At 41.0% G+C, this 24,226-nt stretch overlaps 1 protein-coding gene across 3 annotated transcripts; it reads left to right on the forward strand.

Moving 5' to 3' along the window:
- Window positions 1-1,906: 1,906 nt before the first annotated feature.
- LOC137256531 (putative L-amino-acid oxidase YobN) lies at window positions 1,907-17,894 on the forward strand. Of its 3 annotated transcripts, none has more exons than XM_067794376.1 (8): window positions 1,907-1,939; window positions 11,111-11,457; window positions 11,924-12,008; window positions 12,850-12,990; window positions 13,312-13,410; window positions 13,873-14,282; window positions 15,384-15,657; window positions 16,172-17,894. In XM_067794376.1, the coding sequence occupies exons 2-8, from the start codon at window positions 11,116-11,118 to the stop codon at window positions 16,699-16,701; spliced, it is 1,881 nt and encodes a 626-aa protein (XP_067650477.1). In that variant the 5' UTR covers window positions 1,907-1,939; window positions 11,111-11,115; the 3' UTR covers window positions 16,702-17,894. The 3 variants fall into 3 exon arrangements, with proteins under 3 accessions (XP_067650477.1, XP_067650476.1, XP_067650478.1); XM_067794375.1 differs by lacking the exon at window positions 1,907-1,939 and adding an exon at window positions 6,032-6,142; XM_067794377.1 differs by lacking the exon at window positions 1,907-1,939 and adding an exon at window positions 6,070-6,166.
- The last annotated feature ends 6,332 nt before the right edge of the window (window positions 17,895-24,226 follow it).

Below are 24,226 nucleotides of genomic sequence, written 5' to 3' on the forward strand. Positions count from 1 at the left end.
TGAAGGAATCTTGGGTGGATGATAGATAACAGCAAGAAGGAATGTTGAATGGATGATAGATAACAACATCGAGGAATCTGGGGTGGCTGATCCATAGTAACATGAAGAAATGTGCTCTGTAGGACAGATACCAATCTGAAAGAATGTGGGGTGGATGATCGATAACAACATAAAGGAATGTGGGATAGATGATCGATAACAACATGAAGAAATGTGGGATGGATGATCGATAACAACATGAAGAAATGTGGGATGGATGATCGATAACAACAAGAAGAAATGTGGAATGGATGATCGATAACAACATGAAGAAATGTGGGATGGATGATCGATAACAACATGAAGGAATGTGGAATGGATGATCGATAACAACATGAAGAAATGTGGGATGGATGATCGATAACAACAAGAAGAAATGTGGAATGGATGATCGATAACAACAAGAAGAAATGTGGGATGGATGATCGATAACAACAAGAAGAAATGTGGAATGGATGATCGATAACAACATGAAGAAATGTGGAATGGATGATCGATAACAACATGAAGAAATGTGGGATGGGTGATCGATAACAACATGAAGAAATGTGGGATGGATGATCGATAACAACATGAAGAAATGTGGGATGGATGATCGATAACAACATGAAGAAATGTGGGATGGATGATCGATAACAACATGAAGAAATGTGGAATGGATGATCGATAACAACATGAAGAAATGTGGAATGGATGATCGATAACAACATGAAGGAATGTGGAATGGATGATCGATAACAACATGAAGAAATGTGGGATGGATGATCGATAACAACATGGAGAAATGTGGAATGGATGATCGATAACAACATGAAGAAATGTGGAATGGATGATCGATAACAACATGAAGAAATGTGGAATGGATGATCGATAACAACATGAAGAAATGTGGAATGGATGATCGATAACAACAAGAAGAAATGTGGAATGGATGATCGATAACAACATGAAGAAATGTGGAATGGATGATCGATAACAACATGAAGAAATGTGGAATGGATGATCGATAACAACATGAAGAAATGTGGGATGGATGATCGATAACAACATGAAGGAATGTGGGATGGATGGTCGATAGCAACAAGAAGGAATGTGGGATGGATGATCGATAACAACATGAAGGAATGTGGGATGGATGGTCGATAACAACATGAAGGAATGTGGGATGGATGATAGAAAAAATTAACTTGTTGGAATAGAACTCAGGTCGTCGACGAAAGGAGGCTTTAACCATCAGGCCACCCCACCGCCTATAAAGTAAAGTATCTGTTTGATCACTGACATGGACAAATACGGAGTAACAGACTGACCTGGATACAGGGTCATTTCGGTCGATAAATACCAGGAAGAAATCTCCACAGATACGTTCAGAGCGTGTATATGCCAGTTTCTGGTGTCTCCGCCATAGTATGGCTGGAGGTATTGAAGTGAGTGGTGTAAGATTATTTTCATTGACTAATACAGTTTCTTGTAACAACAGACAAACAAATAATTTGCTGATCACAATTTCGAGATATTTAAGAGGTTGTGATAGTCAAATTGGGAACTGGATGGCGGGGGAAGGGGTGAATTCTAACAAGCATATGCATCAGTTGCATATTTAGAGTACTGGGGTGAGGATTTCCATACACATTACCCACTTATTGTCGATCATTTCTGACATAGCCAGTTGTATTGAACATATGCATGTAATGGTTTAGCTTAACCTTCGATATGAGTTTAACCTTCGATGTGGGGGAAGAATTCCTGACAGACGTTGGTTTTCCCAAAACGCCGCGCTGTAAGTCGCTATTTTCGGTTTGATTTCAAGGAAATCATCACCTCTTGATTTGACTGCGTCACAGTATAAATACAAACAGCCCCCTGCTGAAACCAACTTCAACCTTCAGCGTATGATAAGGTAGGCGTCTTTTTGAACAAGGGCACTTATAAGGTGATATTATACACAAAGATAGAGGGATTTTGTAATATTTTCACCCTGGTTATTATAATGCTGTTGTTTGGGTTTTTTTTTTTGTTTTTTTTAAATATTTCCCTGCAAAATATAAAATCATTTAATCATGTTTGTAAGGACAACTTGTTTGTCCGGAAACCCTTCTGTTCCCGAACTCTTTACATCGTGAAAGACTTTATAGTTTGCATGGTATGCGTCAGTCATGTCATGATGTGGAACTGCATAAACGGAATTAACGGGATCTCAATGTATATTTATAGTAGTTATTTAGTGAGGCAATCATGCAAATTGTTGTTTATTACCCAATGTCTCATTTGTATTTTTGTTGTTGTTGTTGTTCCTCGGCTATGCTTAAATAACTTGATTTACCAATTTTGTACGCAATATTACATCTTCAATTTCGATGTACATGTATGGCGAAGATGTTTAAATACTCGATCTACCAAACTTTCAGAACCAATGTCTCATTTACATTTTCGATGTTTCTGTGCGGCTGGATCATGCTTATAAACTTGATGTACAAAGCTTTCCACCGAAAGCACACTGGAATACACACACGTATATACAGGTAGTTTTAGGAATTTACACTGGAGGAGTGCCGCTGCTCTGGCAGCAGTGATGTAGTGCATATTTTTAAGAATCAATTCTGAGAAATAGCACATTGCGAGAAACGCGGGCTCCTGGCGGCAGGGGAATCCCCACAGTCGGTATTGCGGGTCACAGCCTGAGGACAAGGTCATGTATTCGGGCTGTTTTAACAAGGGAAAGGTGATGATGACGACGACAACGACGACATTGATGATGATGATGATGATGATGATGATGTTGCATCGACAAGACCGTTATGAGATCTTAATGAAACGTTCCGGGTTACAGACGGAAGACGATGTCAGATAATCAAAGTGTTATAATTGGGTGATGATTTGTTTTAGCTGTTACGGTTCATATCAAAAGTCCTCGGGAAAATCCATATCAGTCATTTCAGCTCATTTTGTTATTGAGCGAGTCGACCTATTACAGGAGAGACACCAAACAGAAAGTCTGTGCTATTTAAATAGCAGCTGGAGAGAACTCTTTATTACTAGGAACTTCCTTCTCTCTCTCTCTCTCTCTCTCTCTCTCTCTCTCTCTCTCTCTCTCTCTCTCTCTCTCTCTCACGTATTACCCGTGGGATAAAAAAGCCACGGTACAATCACTTCCGCGTGTAGTCAGATTGCGCGGTGACGTCAGAGCGTTTCACTACTGCCACAAGCAGTGTGTATGATCGTTTACATCACGTGACCGGACTTTTCATTCGTTTATATACAAACGGCCTAACACCGAAATTACGCCGCGGCCCGATATTCTCTCACTCTTTCAGTACCAACATATAAGCATATGTAAATATGCAGATTTCTTTTCCAAATTACAGGCAGTATAAGACAAACGCATTTGATATACTGAATAGATCTGTAAGGCGGGGGCGAATAGTTGTGTCTCGTGAGTGAGTGATTGAGTGGGGTATATACGGGTATTTGCAGTCGAGGAAAAGTGAGTGAGTGAGTTTAGTTTTATGAAATATACTCAGAAATATTCCATCAAAAGTAAAATATCATGACTGTGTTCCAGTGTTTACTCACTAAACACCACGGTGACGATCGATTGGGTTGCGTGGCATTCGCTCGTAAACGCACCGGCTCAATTTTATACATAAAGGTATTACAGAGCTCTGGAGACAAAGCGAAAGTAAGAACATCTCAGTTCTAAGAAAGACCGCATTGCAAGAAATCCGACATGTGACGGCAGGGGAATCCCCGCATGAGTCACAGTCGGAGGGTGAATGTCACGAGTTAAAACAGAATGAGTGAGAATACACCGGAAGTAAATCAATTGACATTAGTTTTATGATGTTTTTGGCAATATTCCAGCAACATCACAGCAGGGGACACTAGAAATGTGCTTCACTCACTGTGCACGTGTGCCGAATCGAAGCCGGATCTTCGGCATGACGAGCGAACGCTTTAACCACTAGGCTACCCCACCGCCCCAGTTAAAATAAAAAGATTCTAGAAAACTGACAAATATTTATTACTGCATAAATGACATTCAAATAGTGGCATTTAAGAAACAATGATAACAGTACCAAAAATACTTACAAATATAATATTCTTCAAAATATTATTTAAGAAGAGGATAAAGCGCCGTACCGTTACTAGATCTCTGCGTAAATGACGACCACGAAAATGCACACCGCTGGGGTTTCTTAATTGTATCTGTGGGTTCCTATGTGCGAAATAACTTCAGTGTGATACCATTTGTTTATTAATCACCCTCATTATGCCCTAACATGCCACAGTATGATACTATTTTGTACTGACCACCTGAAATTGAGATGTGATAAGAGTACTACCAACATGCAGTATGATACTATATGTATGTGGAAGTGAGTTTAGTTTTACGCCGCACTCAGCAATATTCCTGCTTTATATGATCACGGTCTGTAAATAATCCAGGGTGGATCAGACAATCCAGTGATCAACAGCATGAGCATTGGGAACAGATGTCAACCAAGCCAGCTAGTCTGTCCACCTGATACCGTAAACCGCCTCTAACGACTAGCATAGGTTGGTGAAAGTATCAATTCTAACCCAGAGTGAGTGAGTTCAGTTTTTCTAACCCGAACCCTCACGGGTGACTATATATGTAATAACATCCTCTAATGTGCTCATGGGTGTGTTATAACAGCCCTTGGTGTAATATTACCCTCGGTAAATGTGATACCGTATGTGCAATACCCGCCTTCAACGGGATACCGTTCAATATACAGCGTTGTGTCTGACATGTTTGTTTTGCACGGTTTATCGTGTCCCTCGCATTGACAGTTACGTCTATTTAGGTTCATTACGTGAGCGTTAGTTACGTGACCCACAAGAGCGAGTTGGTTCATTCTGACGGAGATAAATCCGATTAATGGAAAAGCTTAGATAGAGTTTCAACAAATGACTATAACCGTGCTCTGAACTAGGTGATACATGTGTACGATTGTTTCGTCATGAGACACCTGTATCCAGTGAGACTGTACCCCTTGAACAGAAAATTTTAATGTATGTCAGTGCTATACATTATACAAGAGTGTTTCCCTGAGTACAAATGTTTCTGGAATAAGGAGGTTTCCAGACTAACTTGATTAAACGGAAGAAGGGCTTTGCTTTATGTCTTTTACGTCTAATATTCTTCCTTCATTACATCTAGAGGTGATGGGGTAGTTAAAGCGTGGCGGTTAAAGCGTTCGCTCGTCACGCCAAAGATCAGGGTTCGATTCTCTACGTGGGTATAATATATAAAGTCCATTTCTTGTGTACCCCGCTGTGATATTGGCGGAATATTGCTGATATCGGCGCGATACTGACCTCCCTCCCTCACTCACTCACTCACGTGATGTGTGGAACAACTGACAACTTATTCATTCACTCTTGAGTTTTTTTCGGCTGCTTTTTTTGCCATGCAGTCTGTGGTATTGATTCAGAGTCTGCACATTTGTTTGGATGTATATATTTTTTATATCCTGAATACTAAGGAAAAGTGAAAAAATATTGCCTAAACAGCTTCCTAAGTGCCAATTTCTCATAGACACTCGTGCACAAGCAAACTGCAGATGGTTTTTGTCTTCTTTTCTCATGTAGGCATGAAGCTTAAGAAACAGGATTTTTTAAAGCAAAAAACTTTTATTAATGTTATCATGGTGGCCATACGTGGTGTACATAAACAAAATGCTGACATAATCGAACCTACATCCAATATGCTGATATAAACATTAAAGTGTCAAATACCAGGCAAAATGTCGGGTGATATTCGATACAGGTGACATTCACCTCTGATGAACTTTTTATCAACTGAATAAAGCTTTCTTTTCTCAAATGATGAGGATGAATATTGCGTTTCCGTTTTCAAGTCGCCTGTGCTGTTGGACGTCTTCCGTGATTTTGATAGAAACTGGTGGTTTTTCCAAAACGTCGACATGAATGGCTATTTTCGCTTTGACTTAGACATGGTCACATGACAGAACACTATATATATGTGAGAATGCAGGGTACACCCTGTTATTCAGTCGGATGACAAGCGGACGTTGAGATAGGTAGCTGATTGAAGGGGAATTGAATTACCTACCCGGTGAGAGCGTTATTTTCTGAAAAGGTGACATTATAGAAATAATATTTTAGACTTTATTAGCTTTCTTTGAAGCACCTTTATTCCTGGCATGTTCAACATGAATGACTACAGACAGAATTTGACATCATCGTATCATAGTTACCTTTAAGGATACATATTTATGTATTGGTAGCTACGGCGATTTCGCTGACATGGGTGTCAATGTATAAATGGGGGCGGTGGAGTAGACTAGTGGTTAAAACGTTCGCTCGTCACGCCGAAGACACGGGTTCGATTCCCCACATGGGTAAAATGTGTCAAGCCCATTTTCGGGTGTCCCCCGCCGTGACATTGCTGGAATATTGCTAAAAAGCGGCGTGAACCTGAACTCACTCACTCACTGTATAAATGTGAAGTTTCTAGGGAAGTAACCGTTTTGAAAATATAAATAGAAAATTCCCGACATATGACGCTAGTAGAATCCCTGTAGTAAACTCAGTAGAAGACAATATCTGTGTAGTTGTTAGTATATGTAAATACAAGCTGTGAACAAGACAATACATAGAGTTTAAAACAGGACTGAAAATCCAATAATGATGACTTTTATTATAATGATCTTAATCTATTTGTGTAGCGCCGAGTTCCAGCGAGGCTACTCAAAGGCACTTTTTTTTCCCCTTGATCATAAGAAGTCAATCTCAACGATACTTTGTATTGTCAATCTCCCTGACGCACCGAGTTTAAATGGCTTTCCCATTCTCAGGAGGTACCCATTCACAGCTGGGTGGACTGCGACACATAGTCACAGTACTTAGTCCAAGTTGCTGCATGTTGCTGTACCCGCAAATGGGTGTTTGTATGTATTCATGTGGCCACCATCTGGCCATGAACCAACGGATTCGTGGGTTTCTCAAAGTGCGCAGGGTTGTGTACTGTACACTAGGGGTTGTGACAACACTGAAAAGTCTGCACACAAAGTTGACTCCGAGGTTTTTACACCCGGTCACAGGTGGGTTCGATCCAGACACCTCAAGCTCACTGGATCACTAGCCTGGCGCTTCAGCCCACCAAGACCCCGATAGTAATGTCAAACTATATTGACCATTCTTTAAATATATGGATTTAATCAATACAAACTGAGAAATGTTTTAATGCAAAGTGAAACATCAAGAACGTTTTGATAGAAACACGGACACGTCATAGTCTTAAATACTATTGATGACAAGCAAACGTATACCGTGACTAAAACGGTAAGCGCCACGCAGTATATATTTTGCAAAAATATAGGTTGGCACATAGGAAATCTATCAGAAATTTGGGTTAGTACTTTCAGTTTCAACGCAAAACCATAATGGAAATTATCTTTCACTTTCAGCAGGATGCATGCGCCTTTGGAAAAGATGCACTTTGTTTTCCTCAAAAAGGTTACCCTCTTTTGACAGTGAAAGTCAGAAATGACTGTTATATGGTCACATGATGTGAAACCAAATTTTTATAGTGTCGTATAAGCACAACGGGGATAGTTATTTTGATTTAAAAAGCAGTGTCATCATATCTGTAACAATATTTCCTTTAATTGTAAATACAAATTATTATGACATTCCTAAAACAGTTACCAGATGAACCTTCTCTAAATATCGATTGAATATGAACTTTTTATTCTCGGTATATTTGACATACTTTTCACTAGTTAGAGGTGCAGAAAACGCAAACGGTAGAAATTCCTATTGAATGTGCAGTTTGAGATAAGATTGGCGACTCGTGTTTATACTTCCGGGAGCAGAGTTTAATCGTGCGATCAGATCACGATTCTATATAGATAACGAGTAAAAGGGCGAGTTGGTTTAATCCACTCTAATCCGTTATATCACGACACCTTGTGTTGCACACCAGAAACGTATTAAAGGTACAACATACTAAACCATTTCCTGTTTCGGTGGGAATCAATGTTTGATAATACAAAGCGCTCGGGTTGATCACTACTTGTTTTAATTTTCGGTCATGAAATAATACTTATATATGCCGATTTTAATATTACATATATGCAATATTAGGCACTATGTTGAGCAAGATTGCTTCAGATGAAGTACTCGTACTGGAAGGTATGTAGTAGAGACAGATCCGTGAACTCTCCTTCCTGCACATTCCCAGGATTTTCGATAACGTAAAGAACAAGTAACAAAAGATGCACGTTAAGGGTGATGCTGTTACCGCAGTTAGCTATTTAGCATGTGGTACCTTGGTCATAATGACGGCTGTCTTCACCTATGCAACGCACTGCAACCTTCTACAGTTTGAGTGCAAACGTCAAATTCAGCATACTCTAGGGATTCGTCCAAATCGGCTATCTGACTATCCTTTTTCAACCAAGTCACCATGGACTGGCATTAGGAACAAAATAGACAGAAGTAATCACAAACCATGCCACGCCGCGCCGCGCCACGCCACGCCACGCCACGCCACGCCACGCCACGCCACGCCACGCCACGCCACGCCACGCCACGCCACGCCACGCCACGCCACGCCACGCCACGCCACGCCACGCCACGCAGTTCTGTGGTAACACCCCTGTGGATGTTTTTCAATGGCATTTTGTACGCCTTTTGTGTTGAGTTATATTATCAAGGGAGATCTTCGATCCTAAACGGGGTTGCTTTGATGCCAACGGGAGCGTTTGATCCTAAGGGTTTGTGGGTGGGTAGTGGGGTGGGAGCGGGGGTGGGTGGGAGGATTTATTCGAGGATAATGTCACACTAGAGTGTATCAGTTATACGATCAGGTGATTCTAGAGTGACATAGAGGAATGACACCAACGACACTGTCTCTGCAGAATTGGCCAAAGAATGTCTCATTATGACCCATTGCCACCAAGCGATATATAGATAACAATCCCGTGACCTAGCACACAAGAGCCACGCTTCAAGCTGTTTCATATTGTATTGTATTCATTAAGAATATCATTAATTTCAACGATGCAGAACAACAGTATTGCTTATTCATCAATACTGAAATTGACTAGTTACATTCATTAGTACTGACATTGACTAGTGACTCCCTCATTACCACAATGTACAATGGCCATGATCACGGTCTAACAAGTTGCTCTATCGGTGTGACATTTCATTAATTCAGCTAGATATTCGGTGATATGTTCATGCCCCTTTGGTCTGGCCATACATTCAATCCCAGTATATGAACATATCATCTAAGCATGACCAGTGAATTTCTGGATTTCTGGAGTACAAGAACCTAATCAGTGAGTTTATCCAGTAAACAGAAAATCAGTGACACTTGTTATCGTGTTGAGATATGTTCATGCCTCTTTGTTCTGGTCATACATTCAATCCCAGTATATGAACATATCATCTAAGCATGACCAGTGAATTTCTGGATTTCTGGAGTACAAGAACCTAATCAGTGAGTGGTCCTTTCGACTGGAGCTATCATTTCCTTATTTGGCATTTGTTTGTATCACCTAACATGGTCAGTCGAAGTCTGGAGTACAAGGACCTAATCAGTGAGTTTGTCCAGTAACAGAAAATCAGTGTCACTTGTTATCGTGTTGAGAAGTTGTGGATTAATTGTGATATTGTGGTTTGGGTACATACAAAAAAAGTGAGATCACCTCTGAGTAGATTTATCATTATTGTTTGTACATAGTTATTGAAAACCGATGTTCAGCCATCATCAAGTTCATGTCCAGTTCATCATGACACTTATGGTTATTTCAACCACTGAATAGTGTGGGGAATTGGTTGAATATTCATGATCGATCAATGGATTATCAAAACGGCTGATCATCGATTAATGATATTCTAGGTTATTCTAGGTTATTAATGATATTCATAAGGTTATTCTAGACTATATGATGCGAGACTTATACATACGATATTATACAGATATGTAGATAGATATTAAGCAGTAATGATCGATCACAGATGTTATGATCGATTACTTGATTGCTGTTTCCTACCGATCAATGATCGATCACAGATGTTATGATCGGGTACATTGAAATATTTTCCTTATTGCAGATAGCAGAAAGGAAACACTAAATCTCGAGAAATGTTTACATCCAATCACTTCAGAAAAATAATCATCTTTGATGCAATTTTATATGAAAATCTGATTTTACGAAACGAATGCAGATATGTTTCGAAAAGACGAGTTGAAGCAATATCTCATATTTCTTCTCTTTCTCTGTTGTTTTTTTTCTTATTTGTTCATATTTCCTTACGCAACCGACTGTCCCGTCGCATCGATAGTTTTACACAGCCGCGGGTATGTAGTTCATTAGTTTTGGTGTAATTTATATTCACTGTCTGATGTCCACTGATAAGTTGCATATTCTAAAACTGACCTAACAACATATGTAGTGGCAATACAAGGTTTTTGTTAGCGCCAGGAGACGATTGCTTCTTGTGGCTATTGGCGAAAGTTGTTTTAAATACTACTGATGTACCTATGCGACAACACGTAGTAGCAAATTCTGTTACATTTGATAACACTACTAATCTCGTGATAAGCAGTCAGTGAGTTCATCCTGCACCATCTCACCGTCCCATGCTTCATCACTCCGCATCTCTTTCCTCCACTCAGCCCAACTTAACGCCGCATGCACACATTACAGTCAGCGGGAAGCTCCCGGTTAGAACTGATGTTCAGTTGCCCACGCTTGTCGTAAGACGCGACTAACAAGATATTGGATGTCACATGTAATCGTATCCTAACTGTGTTGATCGATGTGCATGTTGTGATCACGGGATTATCTGATCCAGACTCGATTATTTACAGGTCGCCGGCATATAGCTGGAATATTGCTGAGGACGGCGTAAAACTAAACTCGCTCACTCACTAACGCACTCATTCACTCACTCACTCATCATCGTCTCAACACCAACTCTTACCCTGTTCCGCCGTCCTGTATGGCTTTCATAACCACAGTGCCAAATTTCACAGTTGCATTGTAACAATCTGTTCTCTATCCAGCCAATATGGACAGTGACTCTGTACCTCAGTATCTACGTCGCCCACCTCTGGCAGCTCTCGATTCCGTCTCTTCCGGTTTGTACAGCAAGTCTCCAAGTCAGTGCAACACACCCGGTTGCAACTGTAGAGGATCTGACTACCCACCAGAGCAGCAGGATTTCACGTCCAAGCCATTTTACGACGCGCTCACTGACGGGGGACTGGATTATGTGTACGCCAAACAAAGCGGGCTTGATCCTCAGGAGCACTACAGGAAAAGGACGCATCACCGGAAACACGTAATCGTTGTAGGGGCCGGTACATCCGGTCTGTCGGCGGCGTATGAGCTGAGCCAAGCCGGGCATCAAGTGAGACCTTACATGATCTTTTGTTTACTTAGGGGATGTGGGGTAGTTGATAAAGCGCGTTCTCGTCGGCCTGGCGTCGATTCCTCAGCAATATGTGAGGCCTTTCTGTATGTTGTTTGGACGTTGCTTAAAGTAGCGTAAAACCAGTCGTTATCTTGGCATCTCAGAAGTCTATGGAGTTATTGAATGATTTGAGTTTGACGCCATTTCGAACTGCTTTTTAATTTAATTTTATTTCTTGGGGGTGTGGGTGTGTGGCTAGTGGGTTGGGGGTGTCAATTTAATATAGGTTGAACCTCAAAGAAAGGAGTGAGTGAGTTTAGTTTTACGCCGCATTCAGCAATATTCAATCTGTCTGGTCGCGGTCTGGGTTATTTAAGTCTGCTATTTATGTATTTTATTGTTGTTTTATCCTGTTTTGTGATGTTTGTGATATTTTTTTAAAAAAAGATCGATCAATTTGCAGGTAACTATCCTAGAGATACAGCACAGAGTTGGTGGACGAACGAAAACCATCAAAGATAAATTTGCAGATGGCCTGCATGCAGAAGGTACCCTATTCTTTATGCTGAATGTTAAATCTGGTAAATGAGTTTGAATGATGAGATGATTAGGTATGAACGCTCTTCTCCACTCTCAAAGTTAAACACAATGATGCCACCGAGGTGGCGTCATTAACCTGTCCAGGATATCTGTCCTGAAGATACAAACAGCTGTCACTGCCTTTGGTCAATTAGCCTGTGAGTGAGTGAGGTTATGTAACGAGATGTCCGCTTTAACGTGGGAGGAAACCCCGTAGCGGAGTTAACCACATTTGGTGAATTCTAGTAGACAGAATTGAGACAGAATCAAGACAGGTAAGGGAATATTAGACAATACCTGTATCAAGGAATATAAGATTCTGGATTTCCTTGGGAATGCGGTTCTGCAACCGTGAAGCCTCGGACGGCTTGTGACCCCGACCGCGAGAAGCATGGAATAGCACTGAGTCAGTAGAATACTGTGACACATGTTTGATGTCAGTGATTGCTTTACTGTATAAAAGCACAGATATCAAGACTTGCTGGCATATACAAACTCTCTAATTCTTAGGCGCAGCACTCTACAAAGCCACTGATTTAAAGGCGTGTGCTGCTGTATCTCACTAAACTTAACAGGTACGTTACTACATATACTGAGGGAAACAAATAACGGATCACACTAGAAAGTTTCTTCGAGTTTTGCCTCGCACAGACTGTGAAGAAAACTGGAAGAAAATAGCGGAACACTTGTGCTGTCATGTGATCCCTTATTTTTCCCCGCAGTATATCACTGATCAAGAGAGTGCAGTACCTTATTTTGTATAATGTCAGACTGCCGTAGGTGCTCTGCTATACAGTGTCATTGTTTTAGGGGGAGCAATGCGGCTTCCGGAAAGTCACTACCTGACCAAACACTACATTGATCTGTTCCAAGTGCCAACCAGACGTTTTCAAAACACAAACAAAAACGGCTTTCTCTCCTTCTACGGCGACCCCAAGATAAAGATGTCAGGTACGTCCCATATGTTGTCTCAGACCGCATATCGATAGTGAGGCCCGTAGAACAGAATATGCTCCATACCTTCCAAGCAAAACATTCGTGAAAATCAGAGAGCAGGCGATATATGCCTTTCATGTAACCAGTGTTAAATATCACAATTCGTTCAGTCTGTGGATGACGTCAATATACACCCTATGGTCGGAGTGGGAAGACCGTGTATTTTTGTAAAAATCTAGTCGCAAAGACATGGGGTATGTACTATTTTGATCTGAACAAACAATTTGAAATGGAATCTCTTGAAAGAAATTATTCTCATTTTATTGCTTGTTTCAGACTGGGACGCCAACAGCGACTGGTATTGTACAAAGTACTGGAAAGGCTGGGACGCCAACATAGAAAAGGTTAAGCAGGAACTTGGCATCAAAGGGATAAGTGAGTTGTGTCTACGGATGCATCCTGATTCCAGTACAAAAACCACAAATGGTCGAAGATCATAATGTCTTATGTTTAGGTTATTGTTGGTGTATGTTCCAGTACTAGTCATGTCACGGGATTGGTCATTAAAATCAATAAAGCATAAATAGTCAAAATCTACATTTGTTCTTGTCAAATAACAATTCTGTTGCCAGTGATGGAAATGAAATTAGCATTACAGTTGAGCGAGTGAGAAACTGACTGCCGTTAAGTCCCTGAACATGTTTTACAAATGACAAAGTTGTTAAAGTCTTATGATAATATATGATCGACAGAAGCCAATCTTTAGCCCTGGGTAATCAAGACTTGTCATAGACCTATATGATCTCTCTTGGGTGAATTTCTTTCAATGCCTGTCTGCTTTACAGACGAACTCAGAGACCGAGAAAGGCAAAAATATCACTATTATTTTGTTTCCAGACGACTACTTTGATCGCACAGTGGCCCCGGTATATGCCGAGCTTCGCCGTGATCCAAGCCCCAAGGGGTGGGCGCTTTGGGTCAAGAAATGGAGCCAGTTCTCTGTCGTGGAATTCCTCAAGTCCGACACCTTCCAGAGCACAGCCGACAGGTACAAGCTAAGGCCATGGCCACAGAAAGCCATTGAGGCCTACACCGTGCGGAACTACATTCCGCTCATCAACTCCAGCCTGGTGGAGTATCTGAGAGAGTTGTTAGGCGAGTGGTGGAAGGATCCCTTGTACACGCCCACTGAGGGCATGGAAGAAGTCGCAAAGGCGTTCATGCGAAAGAACACAACAGGATGGAACCCGGATGTTTACCTGAGTAAAGACATCCGGTACGGAATAAAAGTTGAAGCCATTGAGGAGGTCAGTAAACAAGCCTGGTCATTCATTGAGAGCATATCTCGGCAACGTTGCGTGATTATTACGTTGGTCTAAATGAAGTATTTGTTTATAGCAATGTAGCGTGCAATCTGGAGCAAAAGATCTTAATGGCAACACAAATACAAATATCCCGATATCGATCACAACAGATCCTATTTTTAGATGCAATATAACCTGCTTTCACACACATCCATAGGCAACACACAGCACATTATTCTTCGGAAAACTGATTACAGTTATTTCATCTATAATTTTTTAACGCATGGATATCTGGGTTAGAAAATTTTAATGATCTTCAGTATCGAATGCCTGTGGGAAGAGGCGACTAACGGGATCGGGTGGTCAGACTCGCTGACTCGCTTGACACATGTCATCGTTTCCAAAGTACGTAGATACTGTTTCTCACTGTATTGTCTGGGCCAGACTCGATTATTTGCAAACCGCCTCCATATGGCTTGAATGCTGCTGAGTGCGGCGTAAAACTAAACTCTCTCACTCACTATTACTTTAGACTATTGAAAATAAACAAAACTCTTCACGAGATTAATTAAACACTGAAGCTGGTTCCTCGTTTTTTTTCTTCTTTTGTCTAACGGAGTATAATATAACACCACATGGCTCTTCTGAAATATTTTGAACTTCGAGCCATAGGGAACAATTTTTTAAATGATCCTGGGTAGTATAAATAGAGGATGTTATATGAGTAGCCATTTCATACTATGTTCACCATACGAGTGCCTAAATGTTGTATTTCCCGAGCGTGGGCGAGCGATATACCAATATTTAGGGACGAATGTCGTAAACCTAGTATGATATGGCCACAAATTTAACATTCTGTTTATTACAGACGTCGACACATTGAGGAACATGAACCCAAATCTACTTTCAAAAGAAGAAAAACGTCACAGAAGAAACGTGACGTCATACCATTGTTCATGACGTGACGTCACCATGACAAAGTGATATTTTGCCCTAGGGCAACGTATGAAAAATACGAACCCCGATATGTTTGCCCTCGTAATTGATGAATATCATTAATGGTGATAAAAGTGTTAACTCAGTGACTATTTACTCTGTAATTAGGTTTCACAGCAAAACGGGGAGAAGGTCGTGAAGGTTACTGGTCGCAACGAGGCAACCAAACAACCGGTAGAGTTCACAGGGGACGCCGTGATCATAACCGTCCCCCTGACGGTTCTCCGACAGATGAAGGTGCCCCTGACACGATCAAGACAGCAGGCAGTAGAGGGTATCTACTACGAAGCATCTACAAAGATCCTGCTACAGTGCCGGACAAGGTTTTGGCAGAATCCAGACAACCTACAGGGAGGCTTCTCCAAGACAAACCTTCCCATTGGTAAGCTTCTGTGGTCCATGTTGAATTTGTATAACGATACTAGGTCTATATATGCGTGTTGCGATCAGATAAAATTGTGCATAAGAGGTTCAATGATCTCGTATTATTCTCATATCCCAATATTCCCAGATTCACATCAGATAGGTTCCCCCTTCCAGAATGTATCATCTTGTGGAGATTTAGAAGCTGAGTGGGTCGAATGTGTCTCATTACTGACTCATATGGGGATAAGGCGACTGAATAAGTCCACAGTACTGCATGTTTGTCTTTCCGTTGAGATTTCGGGAAACACAGTTCCATATTCTTTCTTTGGAGAATCCGCGGGGTGATCAATATTCTGCTATGTTCCATCAAGACTATCAAGACTATCAAGACTATCAAGACAAGGAAGGCTTCCAGTACACCATGCTTGACTGGTAATTCCAGAACATTAGATTATCTGACACTACTAGTGGATATTCTTTCATTAACTTTGGGTGATAGGTGTTTTGAGTAGTATTGTTTATTCCTGCAGGTCAGTTACACTATCCAGACTGGGAGCAGTCAGGGATACCGGAAGACGAACGTGGTATCCTGGTTATCTACACCTGGGGACAAGACGCAGAAATGTTCGGCGCCCAAAAACCGGAGGAGGCAGTCGAGAATGCTGTGAAACAGGTGGCAACAATTCACCCCGAGATTGTTGATAATTTCGAAGTTGGGGCCGTACAAGCCTGGTTCAACGAACCAACAGCTCAAGGTGCCTTTGTGTATCTGAGACCACACCAATATAACGACAGCCTCTTGCAGCTTCTCAAATCAGACCACCCTGTGTACCTCGCGGGCGAGGCACTGTCGTGGTCCAATGGCTGGATACAGGGGGCGCTGGAATCAGGCTTGAGGGCAGCCTACGAGTTCTACAGCTATAACGAAAAACAGTTCCCGCCTAAAATGAACAGATGTGAACATGAACACCAGTATGTGTGTTCACGTGCACAGTCTGATGGTGTCTGGTCCCACCATCAGTTCTCCAACAGTCAAAAGTATGGTTACCAAGGGCCGTGAGGTCTGAGATGCTCATTCTGGTGACTAGTACTGGAGAACAGTACTACGTCTACGACTGCTACACTGAGTGACGTCACTCTCCACCGTTTGGAAACCAGTACTGGTTAATACTGCTAACATGACTGACTTTGCTCTCTATAGATTGGGAACACATGCCTCCTTTCAGCCGGGAACACAACCAGCTTCAAAGGAAAATTGAATAACGCGATATTAATCTAAGAATCTTTAACGTGGCCCAAGGATGATTCGTAGTTCCTTTGTGACACTGTGTTTGATCCATGGGTAATTTATATACATGTTGCTTACCCAAACAAAACTGACTGTAACACAAATTAGTCCTCTCACTTTTTACATGAGACGTATCTTTTTACATGAGACGTATCTTTTTACATGAGACGTGCCATAAATGTAACTCCAGATTATACATGTCCATATATATTACATATTTATGTAGTGTAAATAGAACTGTAAATAGAGGTATAATGATATTCACTGTTTAATGAGACGTGCCTGCATTCTACATTATGAAGCCTGAACACAACCATCGTTAGCTTCTGAGATCCTGAGAGAAAGGATTCAGTAGTTACCCCTTATGTGGATATGTAAAAGATGTTAAACAATCTTGCGACATCTATCGAGCCTCTGATGCGGTGAAAGCCCAGATAATTTGTAATTACAATGTAATTGTGAAGTGCATGCCCACGCAATGATTGTAGTCGTTTACATGTTTGTCGTGTAACCGTGATAACCTTTTATTCGTCAAGACACCGCAACACGTTCTGCAGGGTTGCCCTCTTGCGGGAAATCTCTGATCGAGGGTTCGAATCCTACTCTACATTGGGCGTCATTTTGTTTTAGGTTTGTTCGTGGCCTAATTCAAAATTAAGAAACGTCGGCGACATGGAATGTCAGTCCTAACTTAAACTGACACACTGAGTTGTGACTAAAATGCTGTTTAAAGTGCCATGGACAAAGGTATTTTCTGGTTGCTGCATGTCCATTTGAGACTATACACTTTAACTCACTATTGTGTTGGACGTTCATCTTTTAAGTTATTAATTTAGTGAGCGCTACTACATATTTGAACGTATAAATTTGTAAATATTTGAAATTGTTTATCAATCTTCATTGTTATGAAAAATGTATCATTTTACATTTTGCCTGAGAAATAAACAATTAGATATTTTGTGTGCTATGGGTGTTGTGTTTGTGTTTAACCACGTCTCACTATTGCTGAGTGTAATCTAGGCTATATTCTGGTGCCTAATATTATGAGCACAATCAACGTCATTGGGGTACGACAAGCATTGTTTGTTTGGGCTGCAATGAACTCGGAATGCCTAGGATGTTTGGGGCAATAGAAACGAAAGTGTAAAGAGTATATCCCACTGAGAGTATGTGTATGTACTGGAAGGATGACTTGAAAAAATGATTGGTCATCTAACGCCGCATTCAGCAATATTCAAGTTAGATCGTGACTTTCTGCAAACAATCGAGTCTGGGCCAGACAGTCCAGTGACATCTACACACATGGGATGGTAAGAAAGGTGTCTGGTTATGGGTTTCTATGGCTACTGATGGTGAGAGAGATGTCTGGTTTTGCGTTTCTATGCCTATGGGTGGTGAGAGAGGTGTCTGGTTATATGTTTCTATGCCTATTGATGGTGAGAGAAGTGTTTCTATGGCTACTGGTGAGAGAAGTGTCTGGTTATGTGTTTCTATGGCTGTTGATGGTGAGAAAGGTGTCTGGTTATGTGTTTCTATGCCTATTGATGGTGAGAGAGGTGTCTGGTTATGTGTTTCTATGGCTGTTAATGGTGACAGAAGTGTCTGGTTATGTGTTTCTATGGCTGTTAATGGTGACAGAAGTGTCTGGTTATGTGTTTCTATGGCTATTGGTGATAGAGGTGTCTGGTTATGTGTTTCTATGGCTGTTGATGGTGAGAGAGGTGTCTGGTTATGTGTTTCTATGGCTGTTGATGGTGAGAGAGGTGTCTGGTTATGTGTTTCTGTGGCTGTTGATGGTGAGAGAGGTGTGTGGTTATGTGTTTCTGTGGCTGTTGATGGGGAGAGAGGTGTCTGGTTATGTGTTTCTATGGCTATTGATGGTGAGAGAGGTGTCTGGTTATGTGTTTCTATGGCTGTTGATGGTGAGAGAGGTGTCTGGTTATGTGTTTCTATGGCTGTTAATGGTGACAGAAGTGTCTGGTTATGTGTTTCTATGGCTGTTAATGGTGACAGAAGTGTCTGGTTATGTGTTTCTATGGCTATTAATGGTGAGAGAAGTGTCTGGTTATGTGTTTCTATGGCTATTGATGGTGAGAGAGGTGTCTGGTTATGTGTTTCTATGGCTGTTAATGGTGACAGAAGTGTCTGGTTATGTGTTTCTATGGCTATTAATGGTGAGAGAAGTGTCTGGTTATGTGTTTCTATGGCTATTGATGGTGAGAGAGGTGTCTGGTTATGTGTTTCTATGGCTGTTGGTGAGAGAGGTGTCTGGTTATGTGTTTCTGTGGCTGTTGGTGATAGAGGTGTCTGATTATGTGTTTCTGTGGCTGTTGATGGTGAGAGAGGTGTCTGGTTATGTGTTTCTATGGCTGTTAATGGTGACAGAAGTGTCTGGTTATGTGTTTCTATGGCTGTTAATGGTGACAGAAGTGTCTGGTTATGTGTTTCTATGGCTATTGGTGATAGAGGTGTCTGATTATGTGTTTCTGTGGCTGTTGATGGTGATAGAGGTGTCTGATTATGTGTTTCTGTGGCTGTTGATGGTGAGAGAGGTGTCTGGTTATGTGTTTCTATGGCTATTGATGGTGAGAGAAGTGTCTGCTTATGTGTTTCTGTGGCTGTTGATGGTGAGAGAGGTGTCTGGTTATGTGTTTCTATGGCTATTGATGGTGAGAGAGGTGTCTGGTTATGTGTTTCTGTGGCTGTTGATGGTGAGAGAGGTGTCTGGTTATGTGTTTCTATGGCTATTGGTGATAGAGGTGTCTGGTTATGTGTTTCTATGGCTGTTGATGGTGAGAAAGGTGTCTGATTATGTGTTTCTGTGGCTGTTGATGGTGAGAGAGGTGTCTGGTTATGTGTTTCTGTGGCTATTGGTGAGAGAGGTGTCTGGTTATGTGTTTCTCTGGCTACTGATGGTGTCATTTTATGGCTTTCTATGGCTACTGATGGTGGATGGTGACATGTGTCGGGTCATGGATTATAAGGTTACTGATGTTGATGATCTCTTATGGATTTCTATAGGTGCTTGTGGAGACAGAGGGGTCCTCTCATGGATGCCTGTGACTTCAGATGAAGTCACCAGAGTTCTCAACAACATGAATGAGTACGAGACTCATCAAAAACAATTGTTGGAATGTTAGGGACAGCAAATATCAGAATGATACAGATGATAAATATTTGAATGCCATCAAAAGACACTGCTGGAATATAAGAGTTGTTGAGAAGAGGTAAGAACACAAAAATCTTTTCAGATATTTATTCAGTTTTTACAATGTTATCAGGGGACGCTTCAGTCAGAAATTAGCTGTTGAAGCACCCTGTATGTACAGCACTGCCATAACCATAGCATGACATGAACTTCATCTTATCCATGAACTTCATCTTATCCATGAACTTCATCTTATCCACAGCAGTAGTCACAGTTCCTATCAACAGAGACACCAGTAACATAAACTTTATCATATACACCACCCACACTTATTTCTTCATGTGTACACAAGACTTTCCAGGAACATCCAACATTTCAATAATACTTGACATTAACAAGTCATCTGACATCATCCAATAAATGCACCTTCCACTCTCTCAAGGTTCATTTATCACATAACATTACACTGCTGGCATTTGAGGCTCCAACCAGTTGCAAGGTGAAAGGTGTCCCAAAGGTCAAAGTGTTTTCAAATGGCTGAGTTGCCTTCCTTGGTTGACAGTAAATTGTGGGTTTGAATTCCATATTTGCCTGCTTCTGGTCCCTTGTTTTCCAGCATATGCAGATGTGTTTCTATCTGTGTCAGTGTTGGACTGCCTCCCAGCATGAAGCAGATCAACTGTTGATTTGGATATATACCCCAATCTGACACCACATGACACACACAAACTGTCTTTTTCCTAAAGGAACGTTCACAATTATTGACTAGATGAGGTGATGAAGATTTTTATATAGAGGCATGTACAATGCCCACCCCCAGCCAAAAATTATGAACGGAACCTAGGGTAGGAGTTAATAATTACCAAGCATAAATGTAGTATGGTAATTGAGATTTGATTATGTAACTGAACTGCTAAATCTAGTGAAAATCTATGTCTGATTATGTGGCCTCCTCTACCAATTCAAGACATTATTAAAAGTATATCACTTACCCCTCACCCAAAGCCATAGTTCACATGTCTATGCTAACACCTCCCACATAGAACACACATATTTGTTTTGAACAATTTTTTGGGAATTATACAAGGTCCACACACGTGGAGTATGAAGTGAATTAACTCATGTAAAATATGTACTCTAAGTAGAATTTTGAAATTATTTCATAGATTTCATACAAAGGCTCTGTAAGTATCTGGAAGGGGTGGGGGAGGGAAGAGAGAGAGAGAAGCGGGTGGGCACCAGAAAAGAGCCTCACACATTGTGTCCATGAGGGAAATCAAAGTAAGCATTTGTATTTCTCTAAATATCTGAATATTTGAAACTCTGAATACACAATAACAATTGCATCCAATCCATTATAATGATGTGTGGTCCTGTGCGTGAGTTCATGTCACGAACCAGTTAAGTTCCGTCATCTCAAGCTTTGACAGTCCTTGGATGGGTGGTCATGTTTGACTTCTGAGAATTTCTAGACTTCAGTCCTGACCCGCAAACAAAGCACATGTGATACATGCGGTCTCACCTTAGGCAAGCAAGTTTGTTCAAAATTGCCTTTGTTCACCCAGCAGAAAATGCGTCCTGGGTCGGATAGAGTAATGTGACTATAACCTTCTAGCGTCTAAGAGGCAGCATGGGTTATCTGGGGTAATAATAATCAGATTCTGATTGCAGCATCCAGTGAGCAAATAGTCAGATGGATACTAGATGCAAATTAGCAATTAATTATTATTATTACGCTTTGCTATTATTATTATAATGCAGACTGAGAAGCACTGTTATTTTCTTTGAAACAGACCATTAATGGTATCTGTTTTATTTCACTAAAAACTGACAAGGCTCTTTCTAAACATGTGGGGAACATGATATTCCTTGTCTCCAGTACAGAGTCAAGAAAGGGATGTAATGTGGGTTGACTTGACAAACCAATTATCAACAGAATGAGCATCAATTTATGCAATTGTGACATGACCCGTGTCAACCTAATCAGCGAGCCTGACCACCCAATCTCAATATTCACCTCTTACTACAATAATGGATTGCTGAACTCCAGTTTTAACCCGCGTCTTCACTGGTTACAATGTTTAGTAGTTAAAGAAAATCTTATTCTCAGTTTATTGTTATAGTCCTTAAATATGTATGACAATTATTGTCACCTTAAACTTGTAACCTGGACTAACACTTCTCTGAGATATTACCCATAAGGAGTTGGGAGATTCACAACCTGTTGAAAGTCAAGACTTGCTTCACTAAGGCCTTTAGCATTATAGTGCTGATGGAAGGGAACGCAATTCAGTTCAGTGATCATGAGATAGATTAGACTGTGGGGAATTGACCCTGGGTCTTCACAGCATAAATGCTTTAACCACTAGGCTACCCTATTGTCCTAAAATCACAGTACAGACAGGTCATCATGACCCCTGTTACAGTAAACCTAGCCATATCAACACTGATAGGTGTACATATTTTCCGTGTTTGCTTTCTATGTTTCCTCCTCTGAGAAATACAGAGTGAGCCCACATCAATAAAGAATCATATATCTTGCTGACAACAGTGTTCATAATGTTCCTCATATATGAAGTATATTTTCCTCAATTAGTTCAGTCAGTTGGGAGTAAACAGTAAACCTAAGAGATCTGATGACCTGTGTCAACCAAGTCACCAAGCCTGATCACCTATTCCTGCTAGTCGCCTCTTTTGACAAACATGATGAGGGGGTTAGGATAAGTCCCAAAACATCGTAAAATAAACTCAAGAAATTGCTATCCATAAAATTTGTCCTGTATTACTATGCCAACTTCTAAATGCCTTTGAAGAATCACAAGCATGTTTTGCTGAAGATAAATTCTAACCCAGATGTTCTCGTGTGTACTTTCAAGGAAAGACATACAGGCCCCCCTAAGTAATTGAAGGAATTACAGCAAATTTGAAGGAATTGCATCTCAAATGTAAACAAACGCAGCCCACTCGCGAAACAATTGCAGCGATATCGGTAGTTTAGCGGTAATAACAGAAACACATCGGCCCTATCGGAAGCAATGTCGGTAATACTGGAAACATGATCGGCCATCTTCGGAGATTTTTCGGTCGCGAGCGGAAACTCACGCAGCAAAACATGGCGTCGTTGGAAGAAGCACCCGTCTCGGTGAGATTTGTTTTTAGTTCCTACTATTACATTTTCATACTTATCCATCTTTGACCACCCGCGTTGAATGCGTTTAGGTATGAGGTGTTGTCGGGGCAATAGCTTATGTTTTTAGGAAAAGATTGCCACTGCAGAACAGAGTCACAAGTCATGCCCCTGGAGATTGTTTACATCTGAACATCGAAGTCGTGCCGATGATTACGAACATCATGAACGTGCGCCATGAAGAAGTTTATGAGCCATAATTATTCTTGCTACGAAGTGCAATTGACAAATTTAAACACATTTTACAAAAAAATGATGTTATATCTGGGGCACGTTCGTAATCATCGGCACGACTTCGATGTTCAGATGTAAACAAACTACAGGGGCATGACTTGTGACACTCTCCTAGAGTGACTATCTTTTCCTAAAAACATAAGCTATTGCCCCGACAACACCTCATACCTAAACGCATTCAACACGGGTGGTCAAAGATGGATAAGTATAAAAATGTAATAGTAGAAACTAAAAACAAATCTCACCGAGACGGGCGCTTCTTCCAACGACGCCATGTTTTGCTGCGTGAGTTTCCGCTCGCGACCGAAAAATCTCCGAAGATGGCCGATCGTGTTTCCAGTATTACCGACATTGCTTCCGATAGGGCCGATGTATTTCTGTTATTACCGCTAAATTACCGATATCGCTGCAATTGTTTCGCGAGTGGGCTGCGTTTGTTTACATTTGAGATGCAATTCCTTCAAATTTGCTGTAATTCCTTCAATTACTTAGGGGGGCCTGGACATAGCAATTATACATTTGCTCATAGAAACTGGATCATGTTACCATGGTAGGTTAAGAAGACAGATCTCTAAAACCATGTATAATTCATATCATAATAATAGTCAACTCTCAGTCATCTCAATGGCTGTGTATTTTCTCTTTGGTTGCTTCCATACCTCTACCTTGCCTCCACTCTCTCCATACACACATCATGCCCATACAGAAATAAATAAACATGAACAAGT

The sequence above is a fragment of the Haliotis asinina genome, chromosome 11, assembly GCF_037392515.1.
Source record: "Haliotis asinina isolate JCU_RB_2024 chromosome 11, JCU_Hal_asi_v2, whole genome shotgun sequence".
Taxonomy (NCBI): Eukaryota; Metazoa; Mollusca; class Gastropoda; order Lepetellida; family Haliotidae; genus Haliotis; species Haliotis asinina.

Bases quoted from the DNA above. Each gene is read 5' to 3' on its own strand.
- LOC137256531 (XM_067794376.1), top strand. From the start codon at position 11,116: ATGGACAGTGACTCTGTACCTCAGTATCTACGTCGCCCACCTCTGGCA. The intron at 13,411-13,872 runs GTGAGTTGTGTC...TTTTGTTTCCAG, and splicing joins ACTTGGCATCAAAGGGATAA to ACGACTACTTTGATCGCACA. The intron at 15,658-16,171 runs GTAAGCTTCTGT...TTATTCCTGCAG, and splicing joins CAAGACAAACCTTCCCATTG to GTCAGTTACACTATCCAGAC.